The sequence below is a fragment of the Amblyraja radiata genome, chromosome 4 (genome assembly GCF_010909765.2).
Source record: "Amblyraja radiata isolate CabotCenter1 chromosome 4, sAmbRad1.1.pri, whole genome shotgun sequence".
NCBI lineage: Eukaryota > Metazoa > Chordata > Chondrichthyes > Rajiformes > Rajidae > Amblyraja > Amblyraja radiata.
In genome coordinates, this window is record NC_045959.1 from 73,510,989 (window position 1) to 73,537,867 (window position 26,879).

The following is a 26,879-nucleotide window of genomic DNA, read 5'->3' on the forward strand; positions in this document are numbered from 1 at the left end:
ATGTTAAAGTTGACCATGGAATATAGAAAGATAATGAGGTGAAAAGGGAGATTGTGCTGTTACAAATTAGCACAATTAAAAATTAGATGAAGTCTCACCAGAATTATAGTTTTTATCATTGGTGACTGTTTTGTGTTTAACACCAGGTGGCACTCACTACTTGTCAGAACAATGCACAGATAGACTGGTTTTCAGTGTAGTATTGCAAGAAAATGGTGGCTAAGCAGATGGCTGTAAACTCTGACATTCTGTCATACATGCTGGATGACAACATGGAGCCTGTGCCAGGTTCCAGACCTATGCATTGGATGCTTGAATGCCCAAATAACAATGTATTAGAAAGGAATGTGTTACCACACTAAATTTGAATGTAATCAAGCAGAGTATACTGAAAACCTTTCCAGTAAAAATCATAATAGTAGTGCAAATATATATTGCCTTGTAGTGTAACATAATAAAGAGACAAATAAACGTAACTGAAAATATATAAATGAGAATTAATAGGATTGGGATTGCTTTCTTGTCAAAAAATAAGCAACTATCTTCACAGTATATAATGGGGCTGTGGACCAAGTGGTAAATGGAATTGGATTAGATGGATACTTGATAGTAAGCACAGACAGGTTGGACCAAATAGCCTGTTTCGTGCTGTGTGAGTTTGTGACTCTAAATAGAAATGAACATAATGAAAATTAACACAAAAACTGCACAGAAACAACTGGAAACACTCAGCAGGTTAGTCAGTATGTTTGGAAAGAGAAAACGAGGCAATACTTCAGGTCAAAGACTTCATCAAAAGAAATATAATACACCAACATTTTCTCCTTCCAATGAATAAGCAGTGCTAGCCTTCTATTACACTTGTGTTTAATTAGAAGACAACATGTTTTAGGTCAAGACACCTCTCTAGAGATGCTGCCTGCCATGCTGAGTTATGGGTCTGTCCCAGTTAGGTGACTGCAGGAGACTATGCAGTCGCCTTCATGGTCGTGAGGATTCCCGCATTCTGGGAACTAGTCGCGGCCTCATTATGGTTGCCGTAACATTTTCTACGTGTTTTTCGACAAATGAAGCAGTCCTGGAGAGTTGCGAGAATTCTCATGCCATAGGTGGGTTGCCAGGAGGTCCTAATGGGTTGCAAGGAGGTCGAAGGTTCTCGCTGGTTCTTGTAGGTTCTCGTAGGTTGTAGCCGGTGCTGACCAGTGAATTTCATTGGCTCATTGGGGGAAAAAAAACTTTAGCAGTAGTTTTCAGACCCGAGGATAACCGACGGGTAATTTGAGGAAGGACATTCTTGCTATTGAGGGAATGCAACGTAGGTTTACAAGGTTAATTCCCAGGGTGGCGGGACTCTCATATGCTGAGAGAATGGAGCGGCTGAGCTTGTATATGCTGGAGTTTAGAAGGATGAGAGGTTATCTTATTGAAATATATAAAATTATTCAGGGTTTGGACATGCTAGAGGCAGGAAACATGTTCCCGATGTCGGGGGAGTCCAGAACCAGGGGCCACAGTTTAAGAATAAGGGGTAAGCCACTTAGTACGGAGACGAGAAACACTTTTTCTCACTGAGAGTTGTAAGTCTGTGGAATTATCTGCCTCAGAGGCCGGTGGAGGTTGGTTCTCTGGATACTTTCAAGAGAGAGCTAAATAGGACTCTTAAAGATAACGGAGTCAGGGGATATGGGGAGAAGGCAGGAACGGTATACTGATTGAGGATGATCAGCCATGATCACATTGAATGGCGGTGCTGGCTCGAAGGGCCGAATGGCCTACTCCTGCACCTATTGTCTATTGTAATGTTAAATGCCCGCCGAGCTTCACAGCCATGTTTCTCTGGCTTCTTAAAAGTTGTCTCCACTCCTTCTCCCTCCTTCTCCCCCTTTGGCTTCATATTTTAGATTTACAAACAAATTTAAAACAAGTCAAGTCAAGGCAAGAGAGTTTATTGTCATGTGTCCCAGATAGGACAATGAAATTCTTGCTTACTGCAGCACAACACAGTATTGTAAGCATAAATACAGAACAGTTCAGTGTGTCTATATAGCATAGACCATATATATATACACATAAATAAACAGATAAAGTGTAAAAGGCTGTTATAGTTCAGAGTTTGTTTGATAGCGAGTTTAATAGCCTGATGGCTGTGGGGAAGTAGCTGTTCCTGAACCTAGATGTACCAGATTTCAGGCTCCTGTACCTTCTACCCGATGGCAGCAGAGAGATGAGTGTGTGGCCAGTATGGTGTGGGTCCTTGATGATGTTGGCAGCCTTTTTGAGGCAGTGACTGCGATAGATCTCTTCGATGGTGGGGAGGTCAGAGTCGATGATGTACTGGCCGGTGGTCACAACTTTCTGCATTCTTTTCCGCTGCTGGACGCTCAAGTTGCCCAACCAAGCCACGATGCAACTGGTCAGCCTGCTCTCTACTGTGCACCTGTAGAAGTTCGAGAGAGTCCTCTTTGACATACCGACTCTCTGTAATCTTCTCAGGAAGTAGAGGCACTGATGCGCTTTCTTTATAATTGCATCAGTGTGCTGGGACCAGGAAAGATCTTCGGAAATATGCATGCCCAGGAATTTGAAGTTCTTGACCCTTTCCATCATCGTTGATATAAACGGGATTGTGGGTTCCTATCCTACCCCTTCCAAAGACAACAATCAGTTCCTTGGTTTTGCTGGTGTTGAGAGCCAGGTTATTGTGCTGGCACCATTTGGTCAATCGGTCGATCTCACTTCTATACTCTGACTCGTCCCCATCAGTGATTCATCCCACAACAGTGGTGTCGTAGGCGAACTTGATGATGGAGACTATGTCCAGCTACGCAGTCATGAGTGTAGAGTGAGTACAGCAGGGGGCTGAGTATGCAGCCTTGAGGTGCTCCCGTGCTGATTGTTATCGAGGCTGACACATTTCCACCAATACGGACAGGCTGTGGTCTGTGGATGAGGAAGTCAAGGGTCCAATTGCAGAGGGATACGCAGAGACCCAGATCTGAGAGCTTGGTTACCAGCTTGGAGGGGATGATGGTATTAAACGCCGAGCTGTAGTAAATGATTAACAGCCTGACATATGAGTTTTTGTTGTCCAAGTGGTCCAGAGCGGAGTGGAGAGCCAGTGAGATCACATCCACCATTGATCTGTTGTGGCGTTAATCGAACTGCAGTGGGTCCAGGTTTTTGTTGAGGTATGAGTTGATTTGTGCCATGATCAACCTCTCATAGCACTTCATCACCACAGACGTTAGTGCCACTGGTCGATAGTCATTGAGGCATGTGACCTTGCTTTTCTTGGGCACTGGTATTATTGATGCCCTTTTGAAGCACGTGGGAACCTCAGACCTCAGAAGTGAGAGGTTGAAAATGTCCGTAAAAACCTCAGCCAGTTGGTCCGCACAGGTTTTTAGAACACGACCAGGCATACCATCAAGTCCAGGCGCTTTCCGATGGTTCACCCCCCTGAAGGATCTGCTGACATCAGCCTCTGTGACTGTGACTGAAACCATCACGGCGAATGGGGGCTTGGGAAGGCACATCAGTGTTCTCCCTATCAAAGCGTGCATAAAACGCATTGAGCTCATCATGGAGTGATGCTTCGCTGACAATTGAGCTGCCTCCTGATTTTGCCTTGTAGGAGGTGATGGCATTCAAACCCTGCCACATTTGCCGAACATCCGTCTCATCCTCCAGCTTGGAGCAGGTCCCTTTTGGCCTTTTTGATGGCCTTACCAAGGTCGTTACTGGACTTCTTGGAGACCTCTGTATCTCCAGACCTGAATGCCCGGGATCTGGACTTCAGAAGAGTGCGGATCTCATGGTTCATCCAAGGCTTCTGGTTAGGAAACACTCGGAAGGTTTTCGTTGGGATGCAGACCTCCACACATTTCTTTATGAAGTCTGTAACGACTGTGGCGTATTCATTGCTTAGTCTGGGGAGCTAGGGGTGAGCCATGTTTCTGTGAAACAGAACACAGAGATTCCCTCAGCTTCCTTTGGTGAAGCAGCCTTGCCCTTAAGTCCTCCACTTTATTTTCAAGGGACTGTACATTGGCCAGTAGGATGGTAGCGCGAGGTGGTCGAAGTCCCCTGCGCTTCAGTCTGACCTGAAGTCCTGCCCGTTGGCCATGTTTCCGGACACAATGGAAGCCTCTCCATTGTGTCCAGGTACTGTACTTACTGTACCTGCTGTTTCTGCGAACCTGCACTGGAACGGGGATTCCTATGCAGACAGCAGAACCAGTTCCGTTGTGATCGGGGATTCCCTCACTGTCAAGTCAAACTGTAATGAAAGGACTAATGCTAAATTAAAATCACAAGCGCACAATAGTAGGAAAAGAGCATATACCGTACAGGTGAAATGGACTTAAAAGGGGAGGAGTGCGGTGTATGTAATAGAAAAGGTATTACCTGCCTCCAAGTTAAAGGGGAAGGAGTATTATGTATGTAATATAATTGGTGTTACCGGCCTCCAAGTTAAAGGGGGAGGAGTATTATGTATGTAATAGAAATGTTATTACCTGCCTCCAAGTTAAAAGGGGGAGGAGTATTATGTATGTAATAGAAGTGATGTTACCTGCCTCCAAGTTAAAGGGGGAGGAGTGTTAGGTATGGGATAATTAGGAAGTAATTGGTGTCTTGTGATGTCTTGGGCAAGTACGCATGAGCAGGGGGAGACTGGAGGTGGCGTCCTGCAGTAAAGAAGCTTGTATGATTCCTCCCGTGTCCGAGCCTTTATTCAAGACTGTTCAAAGCATCCGAATACACAACAATTGGCGACGAGGATAAAAGAACGAAGATAAGAACAAGGCCAGCAAGAAGAATCGAAAACAAAAGTTAAAAATAGAAGTAGTATTTGGAAACAAGTGGAACAGCACCAAGCCAAATGGTTTTGAATTGGCGCCAAAAAGAAAAAAGGTAGGAACGGGAAGCAATAGCTCAGGGAAGAGCTAGGAAAACAAGCAGGGGCAGTAAGGGTCACCAAGCATGGTGTCAGCTTACCTGGAATGTATCCAGGGCTGTGCAGCCCACAGCCAAGCCCAAGCAGCAGCCACAGACGTCGGGTGGGGGCCTAGTACCGTGAAGGCCACGGAAAGGTCCTAGAAGCCACCGACAAGAGGACCGTGTAGCCCACGGCCAGCCCCAGTAGCAGCCACAGACGTCAGGTGAGGGCCTAGTACCGTGTAGGCCACGGACAGGTCCAGAGAGCCACCGACAGAGGCTGAGTCTTCAGCCCAACCGGGAACAGTTAACCCGGTGGGGGGAGAAAACAGAGAAAGCCCAGTCGGGATCAGTCAGCCCGACCGTGAACAGAAAAGCAGACAGGCCCGTGAGAGAAGTTGACTTGCGGCTAAAACTTGAACAGTATAATCTAAGAGACTGTCCTAAAAACTGCCGCAATCGCCAGCAAAGGCATGCAGGACTGATTATCTACAGCACCCGATTAGCAGCCGGTTTTTCACCTGCTAAAAGACTAAACTGTTAAATACCTTAAGACCTACAACATCCAAATGCCTTCAAAGTAATGGCTGAAGCAATAAATCAAGTGGAACTGTAAATTAATTGCTGAATCTGCCAAAATAATAAGGGGGAAAAAAAATGGAAAAGAAGTGTTTGGTCATTGAGTGAAATCCAGTTCATTATTTAGGGGTGGATGAATCAGATCCCTTTCAAGCGGCAAATCTGCACAAAAATATGAGAAGACTTGACACTCACAGTCGGCATCTCCAGCTCCGTTGCTCTTGGGAGATCCTGCCCGTCGGCTCTGGAGGTCTTCCCGGTGTTTCCAGGTACAATACCTGTGATCCTCAGTCGGGTTGGGTGTTCTCCAGTGATCGAGGGATCGCTTACAGTCGGGGGCTCGTGCAGCTGCGGAAGATCGCGATATCGCTAGTGCCTTCAAGTGCACTGGCAGCATGTAAATAATTATCTTCTGTTGAGCTGCTGGCAAAATGTCACCACAGGCAGGCGCCATCTTTCCAGGAAGAAAAGTGACAACATCCCCCTAAAAGTAAAATTTGTTTGTAGATCGGATTATGAATAGGATCCTCCTAAAAAAACATATTTGTTTTATTACAGATGCGTGATACTGTTCCAATTTAATATTTTAATTTCACACCAGAATTCTAACCAATATAAAATCTCTACACAATCAAATCATAGCTTTATCTAGAGATCTATTAATCCCTACTATTCTGATCTAAAGTGTACAAACCAGTAATTTTCTCTGTTTTCACCTTTCACTGTTTTCTCTTTTGACTTTAAGAATGCATTCGAGGATGGTGCAGTGCTTCTGCTGAATACTAGTCTTTACCAGAGTCTTTGTATCACTTCCAAAGGAGCCTGCCTCGGAACAGGAAAACAATTTAAAATATCTTATTTGTTGTTGCACAAAGTCAGCCCAGCGGTTTACATGTTTGAGAGTGTACAGAAACCATTCAAATTCATACAAATGAAAAATGGTAAATGTGATGGACAGGTAAGCATTTATTTTTTCCATATATTTCAAGGATGCATAAGTTAACACATTTCTAAAGTTTTTATGGTTTGTGGTCAAAAAGTTAAAAAGTAAGAAAGTTAGTTCTATGTATTATTATTAATAACAAGTGTTGTTCTGACCATCCATAGCTTTTTCACTCTGATGTGTGTCATTATCAGCTCACCAACTACATCCACCAGTAGAGAGAAGTTGCTTGCAACTGGGAATGCAAAGTATAGGAAGGGTTACAATTCTAAATTGCACAACACTGCATCACAATAAAATGGAGATACAAGGAACTCCAGATGCTAGAATCTTGAACAAAACACAAAGTGCTGGAGTAACTCAGCGGGTCAGGCAGTATATGTGGAGGGAATGGACAGGCGATGTTTCAGGTTGGGACCCTTCTTCAATCCGATTGGGTTAGCTGTAACAATGTTTTGAAGGATTTATCTTTGGTCCCCTTATCGAGGCACATCTCTCCTGTCTGTTGGTGGCATTTTGAACCTCACAAATCTATTACAAGGCCAAAACATCTGTTTTCACCATTTTACACCAACAGAACCAAGATCAACACTGAAGGAACTCTCTGATTTCCTTGAACTCTCTGAGGCATTCCCTTCTGATGCATTTTATGGCGAGAATTATTTCAGTTAAAATAACCTGCAGAATTAGCGACTGAGTATTGATGTATCAAGCATAAAGTGTGCATCAAAAGATCCAACATATTTTGTAGATTGTACACAACTTTCTATGTGCAACTCATCAAAGGAACCATGCTTTGAATGATTCAGAACTACATGGCATAGGGATTTCAGTGACAATGTGCACAGGCTCGGCACTGGAATGCAATGGGCACTAACTCAGTACTCCCAGCATGCTTATACCAAGGACATGTTGACAAAACTGTTAGATTTTTGGGTACTTCATTCATTGCACTGAGTTACTTTCTGCCCCATTTAATAATGACGTTTGTCCAAAATTTGCATTTGTTAATTTCCTATCAGCAGAGCACATGCTATATAGTCAAACTGGCAGTAATACCTACAAATGAATCATGCAAATTGAAACAGTTGTTAGTAATTCAAAGTGGGAAAAAGCAAATTGGTAGTTAATTGAGAAAACATAGATTTGTTTTGACAATCAGCCAAAATAAATCACGTTACCAATTTTCCATCACTAATTTAATGTTATTAGCTAAAAAAAATTAATTGTACAATGAATTCATTGCCTTTTTTATTCACTTGAATATTCATAATATATCTGTATACAGTAAATGTTTGTAAGCAAATAGAATTGCCATTTTATTTGATATATAATTAAATTTGGCAAGCAAATTGTCCATAAAATATATTTTTAACTGAATTAGGCTGCTTCCATTGTTACCTGAACAGCAGCAGACATAAAGATTAATCAAATAAATAGTCTGACTGTCCTCCTTCTGAAAACAGGGTGTGGGAAAAATTAAAGGTGATTCCTGTTAAAACTGCAATATTTTTGTAATGCCAGCAAATTATAGACTCGTATGGGCCCTGAAGTTAATTGATATGTTTTTCTGCAAAGGGCACAGGAGATGAGTTCTGTCAATTTCGGGTCCAAAGAAATTTAGAAAATGCAACTATAAGCCTCGAGTCTGTGATGAGCCCAGGAATGTATCTTGGTCTTCTCCCAGATGGCAACACAAGACCATTTGAATCTTCTGAAGGAATCAATACCATGTTCTACCCCCAGGCAATTAACAGTAAGTAATTTGTCAATGTACATGCGAATAGAAATTGCATATTAATATATATTTTTTAATAGATTTCTGCCTTTTTAATTGGGAAATCCTCTGGATAAAGAGTTAGTCATGTCGGCCTCCTGCTGTATGTTTCGGATTGAGATTAATTTTTGGTGCCCACTTGGCTTGTTCATTATATGCTTGGTAGAAGGGAAAAGAAAAGATTTAAGTTGCAATCTCTCTGAAACAGTTACTTATATCTTAGAAACCAAAGTTACAAAAGGAAAGAAGAAGAGGTTAAGAAATGTCAGCAATATGTATATTGTACTGTGAAAGCAGAGGGGAGCACGTTACAAAACAGTTACGTCAAGAAATGTATTTTAAAGTAAAACTGATCATTCAACACTCCAGGGATTGATGGACCAACAGATTTTATTTATTTGCGTTACTTCAACGAACGTTTATTTCATTCTTATTTTATGTGTACACTGTACTACAACAGATTTTCCAGTGAACCCAGTGAATTAAAGGAAGCTAATGAAAGGAAATTGAGCCCCAGTGAGTTTAAGGGGAGCACAGGAAACAACATAGTCAGTTCAAATTTTTAGTAAAAGATTGTGAAGTAAGTTGAAACATTAAAATCAATCCCAAGAGATTTTATAAATACATAAGAGGGAAAAGGGTAACTAGATATAGAGTGGGATCCCTCAAAAATCAAAGCAGTCAGCTCTGTGTGGAGCCACAGGAGATGGGCAAAGTCCTCAATGAATGTTTCTCCTCTGTATTTACTGAGGAAAAAGACAGGAGGACTGGGGCAGTCAATGGAAATGTCTTGAGAACAGTGAGTGTTACGGTCAAAGAGGTGCTGAAAGTACTATTATGTATGAAGGTAGACAAATCTCCAGGGCCTGATTAGATATATCTAAAGACATTGTGGGAAACCAGAGGGGAGATTTGCGGGAGCCCTGGTTGAAATTTACAAGTCGTCTTTAAATCCAGGAGAAGCAAATGTTGTGCCTCTATTCAAGGTGGGTTGCAGGGGAAATATTTTTACTGCTCCATAGAGTAGTCGAACTGACACAATAAGATGAGACAAATTCAGACTGAAGAAGGGTCTCAACCCGAAACGTTACTCATTCCTTCTCTCCAGAGATGTTGCCTGCCCGCTGAGTTACTCCAACTTTCTCTGTCTATCTTTGGCTTAAACCAGCATCTGCAGTTCCTTCCTGACACAATAACCTCTCCTTTGACTGACCCTCTGCAAGTAATCGATATCCTTTCTCGTTGCAGGATTTTTTGCTGATGTTTAAATTCACATTCACGTTCCAGTGCATGTTTCACACAATGTGGTTGAAGTTACATTAACACATTTGACAGAACTGTGCATGGAGCAACCATTGTTGCTTCTACTGAGTGATCTATTTGATTCAGGCATGCACTCATAATACACAAGAGGAAGTCTTAACAACTATGAGATTTGTATGAGGCATATTATAATTTACCTTTTGCTGCTTCTAATCAATTGAAAACAGCATTTCAGATTGGTAGTGCTCATAAAAATATTTACTATTTGATCAGATTTCTTGAATCAGATCTCTTTCTACATGTATACCTCACATGTGCCAGAATTGAATTGAATTGAATAGAATACATTTTATTAGCCAAATATGTATACATGCAAGGAATTTGCCTTGGTGCTTTGCTCGCAAGTAACAACACGATAAACAGTAGACAATTAAAAATCAAACATCTTATCATATCATAAAACTGTTAAATCTCTGATCTTGGATGTGATGTGTGTGTGTGTATTTGTGTGTTTTTCTGTGATTCACATCTCCTCGAAAACACGATGAACGGTGAAATTGTTACATATTCCGATAGAGATTTACCTCATGATCTCGAAAATCACCTCATCTGAAAATTTGATTAATTATTTCCCGATTTTTTAACTTAAAATTGTTCACAAATTTGAGATTTTTTAAAGCTAACGAGGTGATGACGTCACAATGACTCTGCTCAGAGTTTTCAACGCGCGCAGCCTGCTGGGCACTGCTTTCCCCCCTGACTCGCAGTCATTTTGTCTCCTCCCGCTCGGAGTCGACTCGCACTCGGCCGAGGGCTTCAGAGGTCTCGCGAGATGCCGAGGCTCGCCACCCGCTCACAGTCGGTCCTGTCCGCGCCCCCCACTTGCCGAGTTCAAGTCCGCCCTCTCACTCTCTTCCCCCCCCTCCCCCCTCCTCTCCCCCCTCCTCTCCCCCTCCTCTCTCCTCTCTCCTCTCCCCCTCCTCACCCCCGTCCACTCCCCCCATCCTTTCCCTACTTCCCCTCCTCTCCCCCCTTCCCCCCTCTCTCCCCCTCTCCACCCTCCCCTTCCCCCCTCCCCTCCCCCTCTCCCCCTCCATCACTCCTACCCCTCTCCTACCTCTCTCCCCTCTCTCCCCCCCCCTCTCTCCCCCCTCTCTCCCCCCTCTCTCCTCTTCTCTCTCCCCTTCTCTCTCCCCCCTCTCTCCCCTTCTCTCTCCCCCGCTGCCCACTCCCCACTCCCCTCCTCCTCTCTCCCCCTCTGTGTCCCCCTCTGTGTCCCCCTCTCAGTGTCCCTCTCAGTGTCCCTCTCAGTGTCCCTCTCAGTGTCCCTGTGTCCCACTCTGTCCCTCTCTGTGCTTCTGTGTCCCTTTCTGTGCTTCTGTGTCCCTTTCTGTGCTTCCGTGTCCCTCTCTGTGCCTCTGTGTCCCCCTCTGTGTCCCTCTGTGTCCCCCTCTGTCTTTACAGACTGGAGTCAGGCTCTAAGTGGGTGTGAAGTGGTAAATTGGGCAGGAGTAGGTGGGGAAAGGCCCAGTCTTTGCAGACTGGAGTCAGGCTGTAAGTAGGTGTGAAGTAGTGATTTGGGAGGGGTGGATGGTGGAGCGAGGGAGTGGGGGGGGGAGTGAGGCACAGGGTAATGGGGTTAAGTTTCTGTCCACCGAACCTGCAGTAGAACTTGTTCAGGTCGTAGGTCAGCTGACGATTGTCCAAGGAGCGGGGTTTTCCTGTTGAAGAGGTACGAAGGTAAGCTAGCCAAGAATATGAAGGATAGTAAAAGCTTCGGTAGGTAGACAAAAGTGCTGGAGAAACTCAGCGGGTGCAGCAGCATCTATGGAGCGAAGGAAATAGGCAACGTTTCAGGCCGAAACCCTTCTTCAGACTGATGTAGTGTTGGGTAGACTGTTGGGACTGAAGGCTGATAAATCCCCAGGGCTGATGGCCTGCATCTCAGGGTACTTAAGGAAGTGGCTCTAGAAATTGTGAACATAATGGTGATCATTTTCCAATGTGCTATAGATTTAGGATCAGTTCCTGTGGATTGGAGGGTAGCTAATGTTATCCCACTTTTTAAAAAAGGTGGGAGAGAGAAAGCTGGTTATTATAGACCAGTTAGCCTGACATCGGTGGTGGGGAAGATGCTGGAGTCAATCATAAAAGATGAAATAGCAGCACATTTGGATAGCAATAACAGGATCGATCCGAGTCAGCATGGATTTACGAAGGGGAAATCATGCTTGACTAATCTTCTGGAATATTTTGAGGATGTAACAAGGAAAATGGACAAGGTAGAGCCAATGGATGTAGTGTGTCTGGACTTTCAGAAATCATTTGATAATGTCCCACATAGGAGATTAGTCGACAAAATTAGGCCACATGGTATTGGGGGTAGAGTGCTGACATGGATAGAATTTTTTTTGGCAGACAGGAAACAACGAGTTGAGATTACAAGATACAAGATACATTTATTTGTCACACATGCCAGATGGCTCAGTGAAATGAGATAACCATACAGCCATACAATAAAAATAAAGAACACAACACACGATAGAATTCAACATAAAAACATCCCCACACAGCAGAATCAAAGTTTCCCACTGTGAGGGAAGGCACCAAAGTCTTCTTAAGGAAGTCTCTTCCTCCAATGCTCCCCAATGTTCACCCGTGGTCAGGGCCTCCCCGAGCCCTCCGCAGTCGCCCCTACAGGCGGCCCGATGTTCAGGCTCGCACCGCCGGTGTGATGTAAGTCCGATGTCGGGGCTGGGGGACATCCTCAGTGGCCTGGACAACAGTCGGTCACCTCCTACCGGAGTCCGCGGCTCCTAAAGTCCGCAGGCCGCGCCCAGCGGAGACTCATGCTGGCGGCCCTCTGCAAGGAGCCCCAGGACTCCGCGATGACGGTCAGCGCCGCCCGCGTTGGAAAATCTCCCAAACCGCAGCTCCACGATGTTGGAGCAGCGGCCCAACGCTCCGGAGCTCCAAACGGCGATCCCGGTAGGCATCACCCGCTCCGTGGTGAATTCAGCGCTGCGCCGCCGCTGTTGCAGCTCTGGTCTGGTTCCCGGTCCGCGGCAGGAAAGGCCGCTCCAATCCAGCTGGTAGGCCGCGAGGTGGGGGGCGAGGACGCGACTCGGAAAATAGTCGCGTCCCCGCCAGGAAGCGACTGGGAAACAGTTTCCCCCTTACCCTGCCCCCCTCCCCCACATAGAAAAGTGAAAGTTTCCCCCCAAAACAGACATTAAACTAACTGAAATTTTTTAAAAAGATTGAAAAGACGAACAGGCTGTAGGCAGAGGCTGCCACCAATGCAGCGCCCCTACTGGATTGGGCGGCCCCCTTCAAGGACAGGTCCCTTTCTGAATGGCAGGCAGTGACTAGTGGGGTACCGCAAGGATCGGTGCTGGGACCGCAGCTATTACAACATACATTAATGGTTTAGATGAAGGGATTCAAAGCAACATTATCAAATTTGCAGATGACACAATGCTGGGTTGCAGTGTGAACTGTGAGGAGGATGCTATGAGAATACAAGGTGACTTGGACAGGTTGGGTGAGTGGGCAGATGCATGGCAGATGCAGTTTAATGTGGATAAATGTGAGGTTATCCACTTTGGTAGCAAAAACAGGAAGGCAGATTATTATCTAAATGGTGTCAAGTTGGGAAAAGGGGAAGTACAACGGGATCTGGGGGTCCTTGTTCATCAGTCAATGAATTAAGCATGCAGGTACAGCAGGCAGTGAAGAAAGCGAACGGCATGTTGGTCTTCATAACAAGAGGAGTTGAGTATAGGAACAACGAGGTCCTTCTGCAGTCGTACAGGGCCCTAGTTAGACAACACCTGGAGTATTGTGTGCAGTTTTGGTCCCCTAATTTGAGGAAGGACATTCTTGCTATTGAGGGAGTACAGCGTAGGTTCACTAGGTTAATTCCCAGGATGGCGGGACTGTCATATGCTGAGAGAATGGAGCGGCTGGGCTAGTATACTCTGGAGTTTAAAAGGATGAGAGGCTATCTTATTAAAACATTTAAGATTATTAAGGGTTTGGACACGTTTCAGTTTGAGGCAGTTTCAGAATAAGGGGTTAGCCATTTAGAACGGAAATGAGGAAACACTTTTTCAAACAGAGAGTTGTGAGTCTGTGGAATTCTCTGCCTCACAGGGCGGTGGGGGACAGTTCTCTGAACACTTTCAAGAGAGAGCTAGATAGGGATCTTAAAGATAGCGGAGTCAGGGGATATGGGGAGAAGGCAGCAACTGATTGGGGATGATCAGCCATCCTCACATTGAATGACGGAGCTGGCTTGAACGGCCAAATGGCCTACTCCTGCATCCATTGTCTAATGTCTATCGTAGCCGGTGATTTCTTGCAAGCCCTTCCGCCAAGTCATCGTCGAACATCGATCATCCGTTCACACCAATTAAATGTAATCCCACTTTCTCATCCACTCATTTCACATTAGGGACAATTCACAGAGACCAATTAACCAACAAATCCATATGTCTTTGGGATGTGGGAGAAAACCGGAGCACCTGGAGGAAACCACACAGTCAAGGGGAGATTCTGACATCCCCACTCAGACAGTACCTGAGGTCAGGATTGAACCCGGACCTCTGACACTGTGAGGCAGCAGCTCTACCAGCTACACCACCGTGCCACCATTGTGTTCATGAATGAGTCGGGGGAAGTAAGGCACCACTGAAACAATGCAAGACATAATCATCAACCTTAAGACAATATGCCACTATATTGTCTCCAGCCTCCTTGCCTATCTGGATATAAATATCATAGAATATTCAAACCATTAAAAAAAAATGGAAAAGGCTAATGAGCTTCAAAGATAAACCACCCAAATAATCCCACCATCCAGCACATTACCCGTTGCCATGGAGATTACTGCGCTTCAAGTACACATTCTAATATTATTTAAATATAATTAAAGTTACTATCTCTACATTCTTTCAGGTAATGAGTTCCACCTCTTAGTAAAATAAATTTCTCATCTCCCCGCTGGTTTCTACCAATTACGTTAAATCTATGCCTCCTCTGCTTTGGGAGGAGCTTTACCCTGTGGCAAGGGAAATAGACTCTTCTTATTAACTTCGTCTCACCCACCTTTATAATTTTGTACACCTCAATTAAGTCCTCCTTTACTCTTCCTTGTCCCAAAGTAAGTAACCATAACTAATCAAATCTTTCCTCAGAGCGACAATTGTTCAATTCCGGCAGCGGTTTAGTAAGAACCATTGTAAGATTAACACAGCAGATAGTGTGCCAGACCGAACTCAATCTAGCGCATTGACAGTTATTTAGTGACTAATCTTGAATTTCATTACTCAAGCAGTGGCAAAGGAGAAGCAAATAAAAAGCAAAAGTTTGGGTGTCCTTTTGGAAATTAAACAAGAGAAGTCAAAGAAAAAGAAATATCTTCATAGTAAGTGTAACATAATGATGCAATTGCTCAGTAAATTTAAATGGTACTGCATAAAATGTCAGTTGTGTGAAACTCAATATCAGACATACCTCATGCCAACTTGGAGTTGGCGAGATTTGAGTGTAAAATTATTATTCCAATAGAAATCTTGAACTTAGCCTGGTTCCCAAACAAATCAGCACTTGGCTTTGGTGAGCAGAGGTGAATGGGCTCAGCCAGATTCGGTTGTAAAGTTGTGACTCAGTATCAAATTACTTTTTCTGGCTCCACAAGCATTTAATTTAGAAAACTATTGTGGCATTTTCTTGGGCGGCTTCAATTGATCTCCTTGCAGTTTTATGGCTAGAGAGACTGAACTCTAAGACTCAAAATACATTTGTGTATTTCCTGTCTTTCTCTTTAGCAGTTATTGGAATCAGGAATGACTTACTTCCACTCTGGACTTCTTGGTTCTGAAGTCTACGAGACTAACATGGGAACTCATGCACATTCTTCCACAAATGGGGAATGGACCAATTGAGTGGATAGGTCAAGGGGATGGATGGCTTCTGAGATGATGCACTCCTTCTGCCACCTCTGCTCCTTTGGCCTCTATACATTTCTAATGCATATCCTTAAGCTTCTCAATATTATTCCAAATGTCCCTTCTCCACTAGGAGGATTCATGGGATGGAGACTTCCATTGAGCTTTTGACTCCCAAAGAACGTCCACATTCTCAAAGATTCAACAATCCCCAAACAAACCATAAAGTGTCCTGTGAGCTTGTAACACTTTAAGCTGAGGTGGGATTTTGATCAAGTCTCACTCCAGAAACTTTTGATTTCTGATTGATAGCAATTGATTGGAGATATACAGGGTTTTTTTTGGCTCTCATTTAAAACTAATTAATTGAGCACTCAGGTCGGTTGGGGGCGCTGCCCTGCCCTGCCAGCAGCGTGTTCGTTATTTTGACTTTTTTTTTTTTTAGTTTCTCCAAGTGTTTGTTTTGGTGTCTCCTGGTCTGTGGGGGGGGGGGGGGGGGGGTGGGGGGGTGGTGGGGGGGGGGGGGGGGAGGGGGAAGGGGGAAAAAGAGGGTTTATGGCCCCGACTACGGATGAAAAAAGGAGGAGAACTGACTGAACTTAGTTGCCTTCCACCACAGTGAAGAATGCTGTGGTGGATGTTTGTGTTAAATTCTACTGTGTATTGTGTTCTTTTTTTCCAACTGTATCGCTACATGGCAAATTCATTTCACTGTACCTTAGTTGGTGCATGTGACAAATAAATTTGACTTTGACTGGCTCTATGGTTATGTGTGCACCTATAGGGTGAGCATCTAAACTCACAATCAATGCCTCTAGCCTCAACATCCCAAGTTCTCGTAAAAACTCCCATGTGGTCTTTGGAGAAACTCACTACCTGTTTCACAGACGTTTTGTCCAAAGGAAGGGACTTTGGTTCTTGAAACCCAAATCTTAACAGCAGTTGGGGCGTGAGGATGTACTGCAATAGTATGAATGCCATCCTTTAATATATTAAAGAAAAAAGTCCAAGCCTAATACCAGAGAGTACAGTAAGATCAAGAGCATAGGCTTCTCTATACTCTGACCAAAGGGCCATAGATATTCAGGACTTGATGTACAAGTTCGTACATAAATAGACAAAAAATAATAATCGAATTAATGAGTCTTCACAGTGTAAAGGGCATATGAATCATTATTGGAGTGGAGCTCTGGAATAATGCACTAATAACTGGATCATAACTAATTAACATGAAATCATTACATGCAGTGAGAAATAAAATCCTTTGCAAAGTTCAAATTTGACAGCTAATTCAGAACACAAACTGGGAAACTCAAATAAACGTAAATCTATCATTGGTAAATATCACATTAAACAGAAAATATTGAAAACGCTCAACATGATTTATGTGAAACAATGCAAAATTCAAGGTTTCTTTCACTATTTGAAGACAAAATTAAAAAAAGTTGAACCATGGCCACTTCGCTCATGCTAACATTTTGGGGCAAGGTTGCTCATGTTCCCAGGTTTGGCATCAGAATGCAATTTAATGGAATTGGTGAGGCGTGATATCAAATGTAAATTTTGTTCGGCTTGAAAATTTGCTCTTATCCCAAAACTAACCCAGAATATCTGAAAGATCAGCATGATGAAATTTATAGCTGCAGTACAATGCATATTTGTAGGATCAATCCTTCCGACCACAGAAATATAAAGCATAATGAAGTTTTGTAATTATTAGTTTGGTGATTTAAGCTGTTGCTGATGGATCACTGGTTTAGTAAATTTAAAAAAAAACGAGAGAATATATCTGAGGTTTTCATTGTGCAAACCCTACCCATTGGTATTTGAATGTTGAGGTCTTGAACTAACTAGTGTAAAATCCCAAATTAGGCAATAAAAATCAACCATTCTAATGGTTTGGTTGATTATCTGTTTACTGTGCTATTTATTGGACATACAGTATTACTCTCAGATTAAATAGGGTCCTGTAATTTGATTTAGATATAATCCTAGGCCATATGTAAACATATAAAAAATCATGTAGCTATCTGGTGTACGACTTCAAGCATTATAGAAATTAAGAATAGTAATTAGCAACTCCGACTAAACTCAAAAAAGATAGAAGAATAGTGGTTATGTTTAATGGTTTGGAATCTCAGACATGAAATCTCCTTGTTTCTTTCCTGGTGGAAGTAAACACAGATGTGCACGCTTATCAGCCATGGGAAAGTGGTCAGAATGGATCTGCATTAAAACTGATCTGGAATCCAAAAATCTATTTCCATACAATTTTGCCAGACCTGCAAAGACATACATAAATATCTTAAATTGAGGCCCACTGCTAGTAATTTTACTTACACAAACTTTACTTTGTGTGATGCTTAACACATCTTGCTTGTATGACCTCTTCTTTGCAGGTTCCTTAAATGAGGGGGCTTGGGGATGCATTTGGCTGGTCAGTAAAGGGGTTGGAGTGAAGTTTGGCTGCTGAAGATTGGAATGAAATTGGGGTGGTGGGTGAGGTGGTGATTGATCATCAATCCAGCTCGTAGTCAATGGTTACTGAGTGGGCAGTGGTTTATCAGCACTCAGCGATTGGCCAGGGTATTGGGTATTCGAGACATTGGGATCTTTGAATAGAGTCATAGAGTGATACAGTGTGGAAACAGATCCTTCAGCCCAACTTGCCCACACCGGCCAACATGTCCCAGTTACACAAGTCCCACCTGCCTGCTTTTGGTCCATATCCCCCCCAAACTTGTCCTATCCATGCACCTGTCTGTTTCATAGACATTGGGATAGTCCCAGCCTCAACTACCTCCTCGGGCAGCTTGTTCCATACACCCACCATCCTTAGTGTGAAAAAGTTACCTCTCAGATTCCTATTAAATCTTTTCCCCTTCACCTTGAACCTATGTCCACTGGTCCTCGATTCCCCTACTCTGGGCAAGAGACTCTGTGCATCTACCCAATCTACTCCTCTCATGATTTTATAGACCTCTATAAGATCACCCCTCATCCTCCTGTGCTCCAAGTAATAGAGACCTCACCGACTCAACCTATCCCTATAGCTCAGACTTTCTAGTTCTGGCAACATCCTCATAAATCTTCTCTGAACCATTTCATGCTTGACAATATCTTTTCTATAACATGGTGCCCAAAAGTGAACACAATACTCTAAATGCGATCTCACCAATGTCTTATACAACTGCAACATGACTTCCCAACTTCTATACTCAATACTCTGAGCGATGTAGGCTAATGTGCCAAAAGCCTTTTTGATCACCTTATGTACCTGCGACTCGACCTTCAAGGAATCATGCACCTGCACTCCTAGATCCCTCAGTCAACAATCTCTGTCTCAGTCACAATCAAATATTGATCAAATGTGTCCTGGATTAGGAACAGAAGATGCTTCTGGGTCAGACACAGCATTCATGGACCATGCATTGTTTTACTTGCATGCATACGTGGGCCTTTATAGAAAATGAAAAGATATTTTAATCATTATCATAATATGACTGGGATTTTGCATAAATAACTGGTTCAGTTAACTAACTAATACTGAATTATTACTACTACAGTGAGAAAGAAGAGTCTTCTGAAAGCTGTAAGTTGGATAGAGGTTCCAGATCGCCAACAAAAATACCAAAATGAAAGCAAATCTCTCACTGGCAAGTATTATGAAAAAAATAAAATACTCCATAGATTTACATTAATCAATTTAAAAAAAAGTGTTTTCTTCATTATTGACATGTGGAATGAGAAACTTAAAATTTAGCTGTATACAAATACCAAAGTCAATACCAATTGCTCAGACCCTGCCTCACGTAAATGTTGCCATTAGACCTGAACTTTAGTGCTGGACATATATTTTATGGCCATGCGTAATAACCATATAACATATAACCATATAACAATTACAGCATGGAAACAGGCCATCTCGGCCTTACTAGTCCATGCCGAAAACTTACTCTCACCTAGTCCCATCTACCTGCACTCAGACCATAATCCTCCATTCCTTTCCCGTCCATATACCTATCCAATTTATTTTTAAATGATAAAATCGAACCTGCCTCCACCACTTCCACTGGAAGCTCATTCCACACAGTTAAAATAAAGTTGATTTTATTCCAAAACCAAACAGTATTGGTGGAATCGGCACTGATGTATTTCAACTTTTTAAGAGGCTATTAAAAAACTACTTGGGAGATTTTGCCAATTCTATTTTAACACTAGAAAACGGTGCAGATAAACTTCAAGGACACTGCATGCCAATAGTCCGCAGTTTTGTTATTTAGTAGCCAAGCACCATGTGTACCCCTTCCAAACAATGCAACTGCAAATATTCTGTGCCCTGACAATATTTCCCCCCCATTACCGGCTTACATTGATGGTTATGTTGACTGATGAACGAGTACCTGGTTCTGAATTGGCCCGATGCTGAGCCTTTGGAACATACACACTTAAAATTTTAATTAAATATTTATAATCATAATATTTTGGATTTGCATCAATCAAAATTTGGTGACCGCTAAAACCTAAGGTCATAAGGAATAGAGTAAAATTAGGCCATTCAGCCCATCAAGTCTACACCGCCATTCAATCATGGCTGATCTATCTCTCCCTCCTAACCTCATTCTCTTGCCTTCTCCCCATAAACTCTGACACCTGCACTAATCACAAATCTATCTATCTCTGCCTTAAAAATATCCACTGACTCGGCCTCCTCAGCCTCTGTGAACCAAAATGTAAATGATTCTTAAACCAGAGCTGTTTAATTTCTTGCTTACAGATACTTCATGTTGAGATTAGCCTCATGAGAATTGGCTGAAATTCTACAGTTGAAAAATGAAAAGACCTTTCTGTGTAGAAATGTCATGTTCCGAATCAAATTATTTTTTAGTCGCAGTTAACTTCATGGTTATTTGGCCTTGGTGGCATTTTACAGCAAATACATAACACACAGATACTATAATGAATCCATCGGCTTTTTATTGCATTTTCTGCTATTTTTCTCAAGGTGTAATTTCTCACCTTTAGATTTCATTGTTAAATATCTAATATTTTGCTTAAAACAATTCATACATAGTTCAAGACAGTTTTTTTTTTTGCTTTTGTGAACAATGAGAAAATATTTACGAACAATATGCTTTTAATGTTCCTTTTGATAGGAATTTCTCCTGACACATGGAAAGTGGTGACACAGGCAGGTGAGGCTGGCACTAAAGCCCAAGTTTCCATGTGGGTATGTGGCGACAAATCTACGGCAGGACCAATAATTCTTAAGGAAAGCAACAATACAAATCCTTTTATTTCGAATCAAACTGATGAATTTCAGGTAACTTTAATAAATCGCTCAAATAATTTTTGTCTTTAGCAGTCAAAGTAGTATTGGCTCCTGGAAGAGTTGATGTAAATGATTATAAAATTGTTATCATAAAAAAATGCTGCTACGTATGAAATGCAATCCCGAGCGGTTTACCACTCAAACATTGCCAAGTTGTTTCTTTCAATCTTCAGATCAATTTCAAAAATGTTGGCCAGGTCTTTAAAATCCGCATTGCACATGATGGTTCAAGCAACCAGCCGGACTTGAAGCTGAACAAGGTACTTCTCTCATTATTATATTAACAGTAATATTAATAATAAGATGGAGTCTGCCAGTCAGCACAATATTTGCTGCAATTATCAATGTTCAGAGCCCAGGACAGATTGTTATAGCCTGGAACTTAGAGCTATTAACTCTCTTCACCACCATCCCACTAATGAAGTCAGTGCATGTCCCTCAACTTTCCAACTCCTGATGTCAACAATCAGTTCCTTCGTCTTGCTGATGCTGAGAGCAACATTGTTGTTGTGGTTTAATCAGAATATTGATCACCCTCCCATACTCTGATACATCATCATCCATTGTTCATCCAACAACGGTGGTAACTTGCTGGCAATAATAGGTCCCACCTCGATGAACTCAATGCATTCTACAACCGCTTTGAACAGAAGGTTGGCGGTGAAATGCAACTTACCCATAACAGTAACAATTATTAATTTCTGTCCGAGTCTGTCAGTCAGCCCAATATTTGCTGCAATTATATGTGACTAAAATGTAATTATTCAGAACAAGATACAGTACTTTTAGCTCAGTAATCCTAAAGATTGCTACTACAACTAGGTATAATAAAAAAGGAAGGATTAATCAAGAAAAATCTATGTCCATTGTAGTTAGAAATGTCATAATTTATAATGGAGAATTAAGAAATAGGTAACAAATTAAACAAATAATTTAGTTCTGTCTTCATAGAAGAAACCTCGAATAACTTCCTAAAATGTTAGAAAACTGGAAATATAATGAAAAGATGGAATTGGAAGGAATTAGTATGTAAAAAAAAAATGATGCTGGAGATCAATAAAGGTCATTATCACTGGGAGTCAATAAATGTCCAGGGCCTGATAATCGGCAACACAGATTATATAAGAAAAGATGCTTCCCAAAGAACTTAAGAGAAAGACATAGAAGCAGGGTTATAGAGTCATGGAACTATACGGCACAGAAACAGATCCTTCAGCCCAATTTGTCCTTGTCAAACCAAGCTAGTCCCACTTGCCTGATTAATATCGCTCCACACCTTTCCTATCAATGTACCCGTCAAAATATGTCTTTAAAATGTTCTAATGGTACTGCTTTGTCTAGCCTTTACTGCTTTGTCTAACCGCATTCCATATATTGCCAACTTCTGTGTGAGAGAGTTGGCCCTCAGGTCCATTTTAAATCTTTCCCCTCACATTTTAAAACTATACCTTGCAGTCTTCTACTCTAGTTTTAGACACTCATATCCTGGGGAAATGACTGTGCCTCGTAACCTTGTATTTGGCCTTCAAAATATTATATACAGTATTTGGAGAAGGTCTCAGCCTCTAGCATTCCAGAAAAACAAATCCAGACTATCTATCCTCTCCTTACAGCTCAAACCCTTCAGACACTTGTCAATTTATTTTTCACTCTATCCAGTTTAATGATTTCCTTCCTGTAGCAAAGCAAGACTGTAGACAGTACTCAAAATGTAGCCTTACCAATTCCTTGTATAGCTGTAACATGACATCCTGCACTCAATACCCTCATGGATGAAAGCATGCATGCCAAACACCACCTTCACACCATGTCCACCTGTATTGCCATTTTCTTGGAACCACTAACCTACATCCATGGGTCTCTATTTTACCGCACTCTCTAGGGCCCTACTATTTACTGTCTACGCCCTGCCCTGATTTCTTCTACCAAAATGCAACATTTAACTCCATATGCTATTTCCTGGCCCATTGGCCTAGTAGACCATTCCCATTGTAATTGTAGATAACCTGTTAATAAATAAATAATGGAAGCATTGGTTGTCATCTTCTAAATTATGAAACAAATCCTGTAGATTGAAAGGTAGCAAATGTAACCCCTTTATTAACAAAACAAGAGGGAGAGAGAAGGCAGGAGACAACATGCTGTTTGGCCAGCATTAGTGGTAGGAGAAACACTAAGCCTTTGAAAAGGATATGATAACAGGACACAGTAAATATTACTGAGAAAGGGGATGATGAATGGGAAATTGTATTCAACGCATCAAGGATTTGGGGAATGGATCTGGCAGAATAGAAGAAGGTAAACCACTGGATCTGGTGTAATTGTATTATCAGGAGGCTAAAATGTGGAGACATAAATGGGTCTGGAGACCCTTATACAGTAAGACTTGAAAACAAACATCCAAGTGTAACAAGCAGTTAGAATGGAAAATGACACGTTGGGCTTCATTGCAAGAGATTTTGAGTACAGAAACAAGGAGGTTTTGGGACAATACCTTGGTGAGATCCTATCTAAAGTTTAGCATGCAATTTTGTCCACCATATCTCAGGAAGGATGTTCTTGGTTTGGAGGGTTAATAGACTGATTCCTGAGATTGCAGGAATGATTGAGTCAGTTAGGCCAGAATTTATTAAGATAGCAGGAGGGATATCATGGAAACCTTTTACAGACAATTAGACATGATTAGACAGACATAATAGAGGATGTATGTTCCCAATGGCTGGGTAGCCCACAATAAGGACAATCTTGGCATCATGTTCGGCACAGACATTATGAGCTAAATTGTATGTTCCTGTGCTGTGCTTTTCTATGTTCAGCCTTAGCATGTGGGTTATGCCCTTAATATTCAGATCGGAAGACATTTATTTGGATGATAACGTGTGCGTGGAATTCTGCACCATAGAAGACGGTGGTGGCCAAGTCATTAAAAATACTCAAGGAGGAGGCCAATATACTTCTTAACCCCAAAGAGATCTCGAGATCTGGGGAAAAGGTTGAAGCAGACAACTGATGAGGATGATCAGCAAATGTCATGTTGAGTGGTGGATCAGGCCTGAGAACCAAATGACTTACTCCTGCCCCTATTTTCTGTATTTTGATGAGTTTGGGAATATAGATATCTCATTATAGTTACACAGTGCATTGGGGAGGCTACCTCTGAAGTATAGTGTGGTTTAAATCTCTGTACTAATACATATTATTTATTCTTATTATATTTACCAAACCTATCCTCGGATGATGGGGCTGCTATGTGAAGAGAGATTGGATCAGCTACAGAAACATAGTAACATAGAAAATAGGTGCAGGAGTAGGCCATTCGGCCCTTCGAGCCTGCACCGCCATTCAATATGATCATGGCTGATCATCCAACTCAGTATCCTGTACCTGCCTTCTCTCCATACCCCCTGATCCCTTTAGCCACAAGGGCCACATCTAACTCCCTTAAATATAGCCAATGAACTGGCCTCAACTACCTTCTGTGGCAGAGAATTCCAGAGATTCACCACTCACTGTGTGAAAAATGTTATTCTCATCTCGGTCCTAAAAGATTTCCCCCTTATCCTTAAACTGTGACCCCTTGTTCTGGACTTCCCCAACATCGTGAACAATCTTCCTGCATCGAGACTGTCCAACCCCTTAAGAATTTTGTAAGTTTCTATAAGATCCCCCCTCAATCTTCTAAATTCTAGAGAGTACAATCCGAGTCTATCCAGTCTTTCTTCATATGAAAGTCCTGACATCCCAGGAATCAGTCTGGTGAACCTTCTCTGTACTCCCTCTATGGCAAGAATGTCTTTCCTCAGATTTGGAGACCAAAACTGTACACAATACTCCAGGAGTGGTCTCACCAAGTGGTACAACTGCAGTAGAACCTCCCTGCTCCTATACTCAAATGCCTGTATTCCTTAGACTTTTGAAAAACAAAAGGGAATCTCTTCCAAACAAACAAAATTGTGACAGGGCTGGGCCTGGCTGGGGACATTAGCATGAGTACTTTCATTCTCAGGATCTGGTGATGAAATTTGCTTCACTAAGAACTGTACTAATGGAATTCCCCACCAGAGGAGGCTGTTGAGGCCAAGTAATTACATACTATGAAACTCTGTTAAACTAGTACCATCAAAGTTCAAAAGGGCCTGTCCCACTTGCCGATTTTTTTCTAGCGACTGCCAGCATCATTGGCTGAAAAATTTGCGGCATGATTCAGCGTGACGCATCGTGATGACGTGTGACGTATGACGCACGGAATATTTTCAAGTGTCGCACAATTTTTTTTGTCACAACTAGATATTGAAAATTTTCAAAATCTTTTGACGACCCTGATATGACGCCGGCAGTCGCCGAAGAAAATCGCCAAGTGGGACAGACCCTTTTGAACTTTGATGGTGCGGATTGGCAGTTTTTCTGTACTAATGGATTTTTTCCAATAGTGTGTATGTGGGCGGGAGTGGTTTGTGAGGGAGGGAGGGGTCAAGTCAATAATAATAATAATAATAATAATAATAATATCTTTTATTGTCATTGCACATAGGCGCAACGAGATTTGGTATGCAGCTTCCATCCGATGTCATAACATAAATAACTAATAAAATTTAGATTACATACCCGAGAACATGGATTGTAAAAAGAACAGTAAAATAGTCAAAATAGTTCAACAGACGAAAGTGCAGATGTGTCTGTGCGACGTGATAATCTGAGGGAGACAGTCCATGGGGGGATGGGGGGCACTCAGCAGGGCCGGTTCAGAGCCGCTATAGCTCTGGGAATTAAGCTGTTCCTGAGTCTGGAGGTTCGGGCGTAGAAGGCCTTGTAACGTCTGCCGGAGGGAAGTATTTCGAACAGTCCATTACAAGGGTGTGAGGAGTCTTTATGGATGCTGACGGCCTTCCTGAGGCACCGTGTGTGGTACATGTCCTCCAAGGCTGGTAGCTGTGTCCCAATAATCTCCTGCGCTCTGCGGACGACGCGCTGAAGAGCTCTCCTCTCCGCCTCCGTGCAGCTGAGATACCACACAGAGATGCCATACGTTAATATGCTCTCTGTGGTGCAGCGGTAGAAGGTTGACAGCAGCTGTTGGGGCAGACCAGTCTTTTTTAATGTCCTCAGGAAGAACAGTCGTTGCTGTGCCTTCTTGACCAGCGCAGCGGTGTTGGTGGACCATGTGAGGTCCTCTGAAATGTGAGTGCCCAGAAACTTAAAGCTGGACACTCTCTCCACACTTCCCCGTAAATGGAGATTGGAACGTATTCTCCACTATGTGACCTGTAGTCAATAATCAGCTCCTTGGTCTTGGAGGTGTTTAGTGACAAGTTGTTACGTGCACACCAGTCCGCCAGGTTCTGCACCTCCGCTCTGTATTTTGTTTCATCACCGTTGGTCAGCCCAATCACTGTTGTGTCGTCTGCAAACTTCACGATGGTGTTGGTGTCGAATGCAGGAACACAGTCGTGTGTGCAGAGGGAGTAGAGCATGGGGCTTAGTACACAGCCCTGTGGTGTGCCGGTGCTCAGGTCACTTTTATTTCTATAGCACATTTAAAAAAACAACTCTCGTTGACCAAAGTGCTTTACATTGGTGGAGTTGCTAACGTTATACAACAGTGGTTCATAGATTAAGTACATACATAAATACATACATATAGCCCTCCCTCAGACGACGTTAAGAAAGGTTTGAGAGTAAAGATGAGTTTTAAGTCTCGACTTAAAAGAGTCGATGGAGGGGGCTGTTCTGATGGGAAGAGGGATGTTGTTCCACAGTCTAGGAGCTGCAACCGCAAAGGCGCGGTCGCCCCTGAGCTTATGCCTAGACTGCGGGATGTTCAGTAACCCCAAGTCGGCCGATCTGAGGGACCTGGAGGTGGTGTAGTGGGTAAGCAGACTTTTGATGTAGGTGGGGGAGAGTTGTAAACATAAAGAAGGATCTTGAACTTTATTCGGAACTTCACAGGGAGCCAGTGGAGAGAGGCCAGAATTGGGGTGATGTGGTCCCTTTTTCGGGTGCCCGTCAGGAGTCTCGCTGCGGCGTTTTGGATCAGTTGCAGGCGGGACAGGGAAGATTGGCTGATGCCAGTGTAAAGGGAGTTGCAGTAATCGAGGC

The 26,879-nt window shown here is 42.7% G+C and overlaps 1 protein-coding gene across 1 annotated transcript in view; it reads left to right on the forward strand.

Annotated features, from left to right (window-relative positions):
* Positions 1-26,879, forward strand: part of rp1 (RP1 axonemal microtubule associated) — a gene marked incomplete at its 3' end in the record, with an annotated part of 207,287 nt that overhangs the window by 79,384 nt on the left and 101,024 nt on the right. Inside the window, exons 15-19 of the mRNA XM_033020391.1 lie at positions 6,263-6,475; positions 8,039-8,216; positions 14,839-14,928; positions 20,608-20,774; positions 20,957-21,043. Coding sequence (XP_032876282.1) covers positions 6,263-6,475; positions 8,039-8,216; positions 14,839-14,928; positions 20,608-20,774; positions 20,957-21,043 — 735 coding nt within the window. The remainder of the gene's footprint in view (positions 1-6,262; positions 6,476-8,038; positions 8,217-14,838; positions 14,929-20,607; positions 20,775-20,956; positions 21,044-26,879) is intronic.